General features: G+C 43.7%; 2 protein-coding genes across 2 annotated transcripts; both read right to left on the bottom strand.

Moving 5' to 3' along the window:
• Window positions 1-3,471: 3,471 nt before the first annotated feature.
• LOC310935775 (tripartite motif-containing protein 16-like) lies at window positions 3,472-5,193 on the bottom strand (the record flags this gene model as incomplete). Its single annotated transcript, XM_083899723.1, has 1 exon — window positions 3,472-5,193. The coding sequence occupies one exon, from the start codon at window positions 5,191-5,193 to the stop codon at window positions 3,472-3,474; it is 1,722 nt and encodes a 573-aa protein (XP_083755849.1).
• Window positions 5,194-5,814: 621 nt separating this feature from the next.
• Window positions 5,815-9,619, bottom strand: LOC310935668 (uncharacterized protein; the record flags this gene model as incomplete). The annotated part of the gene is made up of 3 exons (XM_083899602.1): window positions 5,815-7,516; window positions 7,802-7,855; window positions 7,923-9,619. 3 exons carry the CDS (start codon window positions 9,617-9,619, stop codon window positions 5,815-5,817), a joined length of 3,453 nt encoding a protein of 1,150 aa, XP_083755728.1.
• Between the last annotated feature and the right edge of the window lie 2,617 nt (window positions 9,620-12,236).

The following is a 12,236-nucleotide window of genomic DNA, read 5'->3' as shown; positions in this document are numbered from 1 at the left end:
TGCGGTGCAATCGTCCCATATTTAAAAAAAAAAAAAAAAAAATACTGTTACACACCGACACTCAGAGAGAGCAGGAGGGATTTTTACCGCTCACTTGATAACATTGTTTTTGTACATTCGCACAAAGTAATTGATCGTATTGCAGCACTCAACATCACAAACAATGCATTATATCGTACACAACACGTAACGATCACATGCAGAGGTGGTCAGAGATTCATTTTCCCCAAGTTAATAATTCCGTTTGTACATTTTCACACATCCACACTAATGCACACTCTGCTGCTGTGGTTGGGGGGAAAAAAAAAACAGCACAAACACAGTCACTCAGCCTTCACCCACACACACACACACACACACACACACACAAATCCGTGCTTCATTGACAATATCACCTATTTCCGCTCCTCTGTAATCTGGCTCCATAATTGCCTGCAATATGTGTCTCCAGGCAACAGCTGGGTTTTAAAGTTGTTCTATTTTCACCTCTGAACAAAGACTCTTTTCTCATTGGTCCCCTCAAACCCCCCCTCCCCCCCTCTTTATGTTTCACATCCAGTCAGATGTTTTGTTTACAGTCGTAGTAGGAAAAATCACGGAGGTGAGAGGAATGTGCACCGACACCTGTTGTTTGATTGGCTCCTCTTGGTTTAGTTAAAATTAGAAATATGTAAAAGTACAACGTAAACACACTTTGTTTGACTGCACTGATTCCACTGGATGTTTCGTGTTTTACTGTGTTGTTATTGATGATGATGAAGATTGAGGAGTAAAAGGAGGGTTAAAAAAAAAAAAAAAAAAAATCCATAAAAACAATAAACTTGTGATCTGCATACCAAACGTCTGCTGTTAAATGTTATTTGACCTAAATCATCTCAAACTGTTCCATGTCGTGCTAATCTAAGGAAAAAGTCAAAGGAGTTGATTAAAGATGGGGATAATGAGCGGAGGTCTATGTCAAAAAATGTGTAATTGTGATCCTCAATGCAATAAACTATCATTAGTTTGTATATAGTACATCTGTATAATAACTTATATGCGATATTATCTTAATTTTATGTTATTTTGCGGCTCCAGATTAGTTTTATTTAGTTGGAGAAGCGACAAAAATGGCTCTTTACATATTAATAAAGGTTCTTTTTTTTGTCATTAAGCCATTGTAGAGATGACTGCTGAGTCGTAATCGCGAGCTAGCATTAGCAAACTAGCTAGCTCTGAATGAGTTTTTTCTTGTGTTTAATTACCATACAAACTGCAAGCTAGCTAGGTTATTAAGTAAAAAAATCTCCAATTGAGTTTGGAGCTAGCTAGCTTTTGAACTCGTGAACTTTAGAAACAAACCCTATGACTGCTGACGTAATCGTGAGCTAGCCTGCATTAGCAAACTAGCTAGCTCTGAATTAGCTTGTCCTGATTATTTGATCGGTATTTTCTTGCGTTTAATTACCATACAAACTGCAAGCTAGCTAGGTTATTAAGTAAAAACCTTCAATTCAGTTTGGAGCTAGCTAGCTTTTGAACTTGTGAACTTTATAAACAAACCCCATGACTGCTGACGTAATCGTGAGCTAGCCTGCATTAGCAAACTAGCTAGCTCTGAATTAGCTTGTCCTGATTATTTGATCGGTATTTTCTTGCGTTTAATTACCATACAAACTGCAAGCTAGCTAGGTTATTAAGTAAAAAAATCTCCAATTGAGTTTGGAGCTAGCTAGCTTTTGAACTCGTGAACTTTAGAAACAAACCCCATGACTGCTGACGTAATCGCGAGCTAGCCTGCATTAGCATACTAGCTAGCTCTGAATTAGCTTGTCCTGATTATTTGATCGGTATTTTCTTGCGTTTAATTACCATACAAACAGTAAGCAAGCAAGGTTATTTAGCCTAAAAAAATCTTTAAAATATGGATTCTGTGAAACCTAATCTCTATAAAAGTACAGACTAAACAACATCATTTGTGTGTGTGTGTGTGTGTGTGTGAGCTGTATTATGTCTGTGTGATTGTGTAGCTCTGGTGATGCTCTATGATGAGTCACAGCTGTGTGTGTGTGTGTGTGTGTGTTTGTGTGTCACCACTCGCACACTCACAGGAGTGTCACCTAACTCTCACTAATCCAAACACAGACGCGTAGACTACATCGTATTCCAGGTCACAACTTGTTGTTATTTTTTTTAACAGTACAGTTGTGTTTCACTCACTCACTGGAGCCCAATCCCAGCTGACAGAGGGCGAAAGGCGGATCAAACCATTCACTCTCACATTCCAGGGTCCAATTAACCTCTGCTCTCACTGGACTCGTACGCTGATATCGCGTGACCTTTTTGTAAAATATTACACTTTCTTTTTGAGCAGCGTTATAACGAACCCCCCTTTTGTATTGTAAATAATAACCACCGACATCGTTATTTTAAAGGTCATAGACACAGAAAATAACAATAGCAGACGACGACAGAGCGAGAGAATTCCTGCAGAGATTGTTTTGGTGCATCATATTTTAAGTCTGAGTCATTAACACATCACGTCTGCATGTGTGCTATAGTGTCAGCGGCATCACAGGAAGTGTGTGTTTCTTTGTCGTCAGCTCCTCACACACGTTTGCTTGGCTGATTTGAGCGCGCCGGGTTTATTAGCAAGTGTATGTTAGTGTATAATGAGATATGAAAGTGGGGTAGTGTGTGTGTGTGTGTGTTCTTACACTTGCAGCATAAGAAGGACCGGTGAGGGTTTTAAACCAACAAAGTGAGGTCATTTTTACAAAGTGAGGACATTTTGGTCGGTCCTCACTTTGTTTTCATTGAAATCACTTCCTCAGGTTGCTATAACATGCTATACTCAATTTGTCAAAAAAAAAAATTGGACCAAAAATTTTGGGTCAAATTGTTTTTTTCAAATTTTGGACGACATAGTATAGTATGACGTTTTTGTAAAATTTTGGACCAAAAAATAAATAAATAAATAAATCGCAAAAGTTTTCCAGCACTTTTTGCTCTGGGGCTCCACCTGCGGACATTGTGTGGTACTGCAACCAGTAGTTCTTTGTAGATGTCATTCATAAAATAGATATTTGTAATTGTGTTGATTTATAAAGTGGAAATGCTGGTCCTCACTTTGTCAGCAACCCAGTCCTCAGTATGCAGCAAGTACAAGAGTGTGTGTGTGTGTGTGTGTGTGTGTGTGTGTGTGTGTGTGTGTGTGTGTGTGTGTGTGTGTGTGTGTGTGAAGCAAAGTCCAGAGTGAGACAAAATCAATGATTATACAAGATATAGTTCACTTATGTTTAAAGATTTTGTTCAGTTTTAAAGTGTTAAATATAGTCTTTAAAACTGTTTTAAGACGAGATTTGAGGAATTTAAAGATAAAACAGAGGAAAGAACAGATTTTTTGTTGTTATTGTCGTCGTTTCACTGAGAGCAGAGAAGTTAAAGATTTAAACTCAGAGTTTAACTCACTGATGCTGAAAGAACTCCAGACTATTTGAGTTTACACAACTCAGCTGTGGATCCAGGTGGATTAAAAACACTGACTCCAGCATAGAGAGGCTGAGAAAACGTGGTGTGGACTCTGTGGATCAGAGTCATGGTGTCAGAGACTCTGTAGAAGGACAGAAGACCTGCTCTGTGGTCCAGGTAAACTCCCACTCTGGAGACGACAACATCTGAGACTTTAGTGCAGATGTTGTTGTGACGAAACTCACAACTGTTTTGGTCACAATCTAAAGCCCAAGATTTGTCATTGGATCCAAATTCACATTCATCTGAACCTGATCTTATGATGTTCTTGTACATCACTGCTACATAAACTCTTCCTCCTCTCCACTCCACCTCCCAGTAACAACGTCCACTCAGACTCTCTTCACTCAGGACCTGAAGATAATCAGTGAATCTGTCTGTGTGATCAGGATAAGACTGATCTTTATTCATCAATGTCACTTTTCTGTTTCCCTCAGATAAAAACAGCTGTGTGTTTACTGTGTTTGGATCCAGTTTGATTTCCTTTGAATATCTGAGGAACTCAGCTCTAGTCTTTGGTTCAGGTCCAGGTTCAGGTTCTGGTTCTGGTTCTGATTCAGGTCCAGGTTCAGGTTCAGGTTCTGTCAGTAAAACATCTGCTTCAGCCACAGCCAGTGAGATGTTTGTCCACGTCTGGGTCAGGACGTCCTTCAGTTGTCCTCTGAGCTTCACCACAGCTGCCGTCACGTCCTCAAAGTGTCTCAGAGGACGGACGTTGATGGTGGACGAGTGTGTAGATGGACTGAGTGCTGACAGTGAGCCGTAGTTGAGGAGAAACTGGTTGTGGTCGTGTGTGAGTGAGAGCTGCTTCAGTTCAGCTTCTCTCTTCTTCAGCTCAGTCTTCTCCTGCTGAAGCTTCTTCTCAGCGTCTCTGACTCGACTCACTTCCGTTTGCTGCTTGGATCTGATCTGCTGCTTCACCTCAGAGCTTCTTTCCTGCAGGAGATTCATCATCTCAGTCAAGTTCTCCTCTGTGTCGTCCACAGCTTTATCAGCGGAGAGATTCAGAGCCTCCACCTCCTGTTGAAGCACCTTCACGTCTCTGTCTATGTCCTGGACTCTCTGCTGGACTTCTTCTTGACTCAGATCCAGCTCTCTCTGCTTCTGCTTCCTCTCTGCTGCAGCTGAGACTGTGTCGTGGTCTTTGTGTTCATCCACAGAGCAGAGATAACAGATACACTGCTGATCAGTGCGGCAGAACATCTTCATCACCTCGTCGTGAAGAGGGCAGATGTTCTCCTGGAGGTTCTTGGAGGGCTCCACCAGCTTGTGTTTCTTAAACGCAGGTGATAGATGATGAGGCTGGAGATGTTCCTCACAGAAAGAGGCCAAACAAACCAAACAGGACTTGAGAGCTTTCAGTTTCCTGCCAGTGCAGGAATCACAGGCCACATCTTCAGCTCCAGCATAGCAGTGATGAGCAGGAGCAGCGTGGAGTCCAGTCTTCTTCAGCTCCTCCACTAACTCTGCTAACATGACGTTCTTTAAGAGTTTAGGCCTCGGTGTGAAGGCCTCTCTACACTGAGGGCAGCTGTAGATCCTCTTCACGTCCTCTGAGTCCCAGTGGTCTTTAACACAGTTCTTACAGAAGCTGTGTCCACAGTTCAGAGTCACCGGATCCTTCAGAAGATCCAAACAGATGGAACAAGAGAGAGTTTCTCTCTGCAGCTGAACTCCTGCCATTTCACCGCCGTCTGAGTTTCTCTTCCTCATAAATGGAACAGGTTTGATCTCTGATCTCAACAACATGTGATGCAGAAGTGGGCGGAGCCTGTGGGCTCTGGCTCTTCTCCACCTGTTGGCTCCTCCTCCTCCCGTTGTCAAACAGCAGGTGTGTGTGTAGGAGGGGAGGGAACCAGGAAATAGATGTGAGCTCAGTGTGGGCGGAGCCACTCCTACTCTGACATGGAGTGACCTCTGTTCTTAGTGACACTCCCTCTGTGTGTGTGTGTGTGTGTGTGTGTGTGTGTGTGTGTGTGTGTGTGTGTGTGTGTGTGTGTGTGTGTGTGTGTGTGTGTGTGTGTGTGTGTGTGTGTGTGTGTGTGTGTGTGTGTGTGAGACAAAATCAATGATTATAGAAGCTAAAGTTCACTTATGATTAATCACTTTGTTCAGTTTTAAAGTGTTAAATAAAGTCTTTAAAACTGTTTTAAGACTCAGGAACAAGAGATTTGAGGAATTTAAACATAAAATAGAGGAAAGAACAGATTTTTTGTCGTTGTTATTGTCGTCGTTTCACTGAGAGCAGAGAAGTTAAAGATTTAAACACAGAGTTTAACTCACTGATGCTGAAAGAACTCCAGACTATTTGAGTTTACACAACTCAGCTGTGGATCCAGGTGGATTAAAAACACGGACTCCAGCATAGAGAGGCTGAGAAAACGTGGTGTGGACTCTGTGGATCAGAGTCATGGTGTCAGAGACTCTGTAGAAGGACAGAAGACCTGCTCTGTGGTCCAGGTAAACTCCCACTCTGGAGACGACAACATCTGAGACTTTAGTGCAGATGTTGTTGTGACGAAACTCACAACTGTTTTGGTCACAATATAAAGACCAAGATTTGTCATTGGATCCAAATTCACATTCATCTGAACTCCCTGATCTTCTGATGTTCTTGTACGTCACTGCTACATAAACTCCTTCTCCTCTCCACTCCACCTCCCAGTAACAACGTCCACTCAGACTCTCTTCACTCAGGACCTGATAATAATAAGTGAATCTGTCTGTGTGATCAGGATAAGACTGATCTTTATTCATCAATGTCACTTTTCTGTTTCCCTCAGATAAAAACAGCCATTTGTTTGCTGTGTTTGGATCCAGTTTGATTTCCTTTGAATATCTGAGGAACCCACCTCTGGTCTTTGGTTCTGGTCCTGGTTCTGTCAGTAAAACATCTGCTTCAGCCACAGCCAGTGAGATGTTTGTCCACGTCTGGGTCAGGACGTCCTTCAGTTGTCCTCTGAGCTTCACCACAGCTGCTGTCACGTCCTCAAAGTGTCTCAGAGGACGGACGTTGATGGTGGACGAGTGTGTAGATGGACTGAGTGCTGACAGTGAGCCGTAGTTGAGGAGAAACTGGTTGTGGTCGTGTGTGAGTGAGAGCTGCTTCAGTTCAGCTTCTCTCTTCTTCAGCTCAGTCTTCTCCTGCTGAAGCTTCTTCTCAGCGTCTCTGACTCGACTCACTTCCGTTTGCTGCTTGGATCTGATCTGCTGCTTCACCTCAGAGCTTCTTTCCTGCAGGAGATTCATCATCTCAGTCAAGTTCTCCTCTGTGTCGTCCACAGCTTTATCAGCGGAGAGATTCAGAGCCTCCACCTCCTGTTGAAGCACCTTCACGTCTCTGTCTATGTCCTGGACTCTCTGCTGGACTTCTTCTTGACTCAGATCCAGCTCTCTCTGCTTCTGCTTCCTCTCTGCTGCAGCCGAGACTGTGTCGTGGTCTTTGTGTTGGTCCACAGAGCAGAGATAACAGATACACTGATGATCAGTGCGGCAGAACAAGTCCATCATCTTATCATGAAGAGGGCAGATGTTCTCCTGGAGGTTCTTGGAGGGCTCCACCAGCTTGTGTTTCTTAAACGCAGGTGATAGATGATGAGGCTGGAGATGTTCCTCACAGAAAGAGGCCAAACAAAACAAACAGGACTTGAGAGCTTTCAGTTTCCTGCCAGTGCAGGAATCACAGGCCACATCTTCAGCTCCAGCATAGCAGTGATGAGCAGGAGCAGCGTGGAGTCCAGTCTTCTTCAGCTCCTCCACTAACTCTGCTAACATGACGTTCTTTAAGAGTTTAGGCCTCGGTGTGAAGGCCTCTCTACACTGAGGGCAGCTGTAGATCCTCTTCACGTCCTCTGAGTCCCAGTGGTCTTTAATACAGTTCTTACAGAAGCTGTGTCCACAGTTCAGAGCCACCGGATCCTTCAGAAGATCCAAACAGATGGAACAAGAGAGAGTTTCTCTCTGCAGCTGAACTCCTGCCATTTTACCACCGTCTGACTTTCTCTTCCTCAGAAATGCAACCAGGAAATACATGTGAGCTCAGTGTGGGCGGAGCCACTCCCACTCTGACATGGAGTGAACTCTGTTCTTAGTGACACTCCCTGTGTGTGTGTGTGTGTGTGTGTGTGTGTGTGTGTGTGTGTGTGTGTGTGTGTGAAGCAAAGTCCAGAGTGAGAAAAAATCAATGATTATACAAGCTATAGTTCACTTATGTTTCAGCATTTTGTGCTGTTTTAAAACAGTTTTAAAGACTATATTTAACACTTTAAGACGAGATTTGAGGAATTTAAACATAAAACAGAGGAAAGAGCAGATTTTTTGAAGTGTTGTTATTGTCGTCGTTTCACTGAGAGCAGAGAAGTTAAAGATTTAAACACAGAGTTTAACTCACTGATCCTGAAAGAATTCCAGACTATTTGAGTTTACACAACTCAGCTGTGGATCCAGGTGGATTAAAAACACGGACTCCAGCATAGAGAGGCTGAGAAAACGTGGTGTGGACTCTGTGGATCAGAGTCATGGTGTCAGAGACTCTGTAGAAGGACAGAAGACCTGCTCTGTGGTCCAGGTAAACTCCCACTCTGGAGACGACAACATCTGAGACTTCAGTCTCGATGCTGTTGTGAAGAAAGTCACATCTGTTTTGGTAACAATCTAAAGCCCAAGATTTGTCATTGGATCCAAATTCACATTCATCTGAACCCGATCTTCTGATGTTCTTGTACATCACTGCTACACTAACTCCTCCTCCTGTCAACTCCACCTCCCAGTAACAACGTCCACTCAGACTCTCTTCACTCAGGACCTGAGGATAATCAGTGAATCTGTCTGTGTGATCAGGATAAGACTGAGCTTTCTTCATCTTTGTCACTTTTCTGTTTCCCACAGATAAAAACAGACGTTTGTTTACTGTGTTTGGATCCAGTTTGATTTCCTTTGAATATCTGAGGAACTCAGCTCTGGTCTTTGGTTCTGGTCCAGGTTCAGGTTCAGGTTCAGGTTCAGGTTCTGTCAGTAAAACATCTGCTTCAGCCACAGCCAGTGAGATGTTTGTCCACGTCTGGGTCAGGACGTCCTTCAGTTGTCCTCTGAGCTTCACCACAGCTGCTGTCACGTCCTCAAAGTGTCTCAGAGGACGGACGTTGATGGTGGACGAGTGTGTAGATGGACTGAGTGCTGACAGTGAGCCGTAGTTGAGGAGAAACTGGTTGTGGTCGTGTGTGAGTGAGAGCTGCTTCAGTTCAGCTTCTCTCTTCTTCAGCTCAGTCTTCTCCTGCTGAAGCTTCTTCTCAGCGTCTCTGACTCGACTCACTTCAGTTTGCTGCTTGGATCTGATCTGCTGCTTCACCTCAGAGCTTCTTTCCTGCAGGAGATTCATCATCTCAGTCAAGTTCTCCTCTGTGTCGTCCACAGCTTTATCAGCAGAGAGATTCAGAGCCTCCACCTCCTGTTGAAGCACCTTCACGTCTCTGTCTATGTCCTGGACTCTCTGCTGGACTTCTTCTTGACTCAGATCCAGCTCTCTCTGCTTCTGCTTCCTCTCTGCTGCAGCTGAGACTGTGTCGTGGTCTTTGTGTTCATCCACAGAGCAGAGATAACAGATACACTGCTGATCAGTGCGGCAGAACATCTTCATCACCTCGTCGTGAAGAGGGCAGATGTTCTCCTGGAGGTTCTTGGAGGGCTCCACCAGCTTGTGTTTCTTAAACGCAGGTGATAGATGATGAGGCTGGAGATGTTCCTCACAGAAAGAGGCCAAACAAACCAAACAGGACTTGAGAGCTTTCAGTTTCCTGCCAGTGCAGAAATCACAGGCCACATCTTCAGCTCCAGCATAGCAGTGATGAGCAGGAGCAGCGTGGAGTCCAGTCTTCTTCAGCTCCTCCACTAACTCTGCTAACATGACGTTCTTTAAGAGTTTAGGCCTCGGTGTGAAGGCCTCTCTACACTGAGGGCAGCTGTAGATCATCTTCACGTCCTCTGAGTCCCAGTGGTCTTTAATACAGTTCTTACAGAAGCTGTGTCCACAGTTCAGAGCCACCGGATCCTTCAGAAGATCCAAACAGATGGAACAAGAGAGAGTTTCTCTCTGCAGCTGAACTCCTGCCATTTCACCGCCGTCTGACTTTCTCTTCCTCATAAATGGAACAGGTTTGATCTCTGATCTCAACAACATGTGATGCAGAAGTGGGCGGAGCCTGTGGGCTCTGGCTCTTCTCCACCTGTTGGCTCCTCCTCCTCCCATTGTCAAACAGCAGGTGTGTGTGTAGGAGGGGAGGGAACCAGGAAATAGATGTGAGCTCAGTGTGGGCGGAGCCACTCCTACTCTGACATGGAGTGACCTCTGTTCTTACTGACACTCCCTGTGTGTGTGTGTGTGTGTGTGTGTGTGTGTGTGTGTGTGTGTGTGTGTGTGTGTGTGTGTGTGTGTGTGTGTGTGTGAGACAAAATCAATGATTATAGAAGCTAAAGTTCACTTATGATTAATCACTTTGTTCAGTTTTAAAGTGTTAAATAAAGTCTTTAAAACTGTTTTAAGACTCAGGAACAAGAGATTTGAGGAATTTAAAGATAAAACAGAGGCAAGAACAGATGTTTTGTTGTTGTTGTTATTGTCGTCGTTTCACTGAGAGCAGAGAAGTTAAAGATTTAAACTCAGAGTTTAACTCACTGATCCTGAAAGAACTCCAGACTATTTGAGTTTACAGAACTCAGCTGTGGATCCAGGTGGATGAAAAACATATACTCCAGCATAGAGAGGCTGAGAAAACGTGGTGTGGACTCTGTGGATCAGAGTCATGGTGTTAGAGACTCTGTAGATGATCCAGCTAGCATGCTGTGCGCGCGCCGCGGTGTGTTACAGCTTAGCATAGCAGCGGAGAAAACTTCACGAAAGCCCACAGCTAAGCCGAATTGCTTGCATAAGATGAGTAAGTGCAAGTTCACCGATTTGTGGCGCTAAATTTCTTTCTTTTGTACTTTTTTTGCCAAATGGGTCTTAAATTGAATTCATTATGGTCTTAAAAAAGTCTTAAAATTGACTTGTTGAAACCTGCAGAGACCCTGTAGCTAGCTAGCTAATATTGACTTATCTCCGCTAACGTAATGACCAACTACGTTAGCATGTTAGCATCGCAGCTTCGTTTCAAAAAAGAAAGCGTCGTGACCTAATTCACAACATGAATTGCTTGAACTATAACATTTTATATACTTATAATACTATTTCTACATTATTATTGTTATGAACCACTATCATTTTAAATAAATAAACTGACTGTTTTACATGATTTATTCGCCTTATTTCGAAAATCGTGAAGTAAAATGCTTTTAAAAAATTCATCTGTTTGTTTTACTGTGCTAATGATGTACCTTATGGCTAGTTTTTGCCGCGTTAAAAGCGCATTAACGCGTCTATGACACGTCTGTCAGGGTCCAAATCGACACCTTTTTTGAAAACAGAGTCACTGTTGAAACATAACAAAGGAAGGAATTGATTAACAGCTTTCTTGACTTAATTTGTGGAGCGATTGTTGTTGTTGTTGTTGTTGTTGTTGTTGTAGGTTTTTTAGCACTTAGCGATGTTGTCGCGACACCATGCCGTCGCACAGCTTTGTTTCTGCTGCTGTTAACAGAGGAGAGCGGAGCCGCTAATAAGAAGAAGCATTTACAAAAAATGTAGACATGTCATTGGACCTTATTGTCAGGACACAACGCCGGCCATGAAGAATAAAATAACAATTGTAAGAAACATTTGTTTTCGTCCTTTTGCACCACCCCCGGTTGGCAAAAACGCCAAATAATGCAATATTTTACACTTTTGAAATACCTAAAATGTACTGCATGTATGATGTCATGTACAGAAATGCTGCTCCGATGCAATAACGGGGAGACCAAGTGAAACATTTGGACCAATCGCGGCTCCGCTCTGAGCGCCGTGTGTCCACAGAAACATGACAATCCAGAGTATTTATAGCAACGCAATCAGATTCCGTGCAATCACACCAATCACAGCGGCTCCTCAGAGTCGGTGAGGTAATGTTTATCGTGCGGAGTCATTCATTCATGCAGCTGCTGCTGTTTACACTGTCTGCCTCCTCCTCCTCCTCCTCCTCGTCCTCCTCCTCCTCCTCGTAGTACCACACTTCACGGTCGCATCTGTTGCTTTGTACGTCCTCGGTATCTCGTTCATCTCTATCTGCTTCCCTCTGCTTTTATTCCACGGACGCCACAATCGGGCAGATATAGAAGTTACACAAGGACGTGACTCACAGATATGACCGTGAGCTCCATTTGTCACAACCCGGTGCTGAAAATAAAACAAAATGTGACGTCTGTGCAGAGTACAAACAACACGCACTCTCTCCGGGGGGGGGGTTCTGGGAACGGTGAGGTTTGGACCGCGCTTATGTTTCACACATCTCAACATGAAGAAATGTTGTTTTCCCTCTGCAAGCGCAACTCATTCCCAGGCATGTGCGATGGCCAAAGTCTTATCTTTTCACACTGACATCAGCGTGAAAAATCTCCGCTGCAGGCCAGGATTCAGAGAGAGAAGAGGCGACTTCGCTCGTGGAGAAAGTCACGCAAAGGGCTGCTAAATCTGCTCCTTTGACCTGTTTAAGTTCACGCTTGGCTCTCAAAGCTATAACATCGCGATAGCCGTTATAAAAAGCAACGCAAAGGTACGATTAAAATGATACGGTAAAAGTGGCTCGTACAGTATCGCA

This window comes from Microchirus variegatus (genome assembly GCF_963457635.1).
Source record: "Microchirus variegatus genome assembly, chromosome: 13".
Lineage (NCBI taxonomy): Eukaryota > Metazoa > Chordata > Actinopteri > Pleuronectiformes > Soleidae > Microchirus > Microchirus variegatus.
Note: the sequence above shows the minus strand (reverse complement) of the source record. Positions and strands in the feature narration are given on the sequence as shown.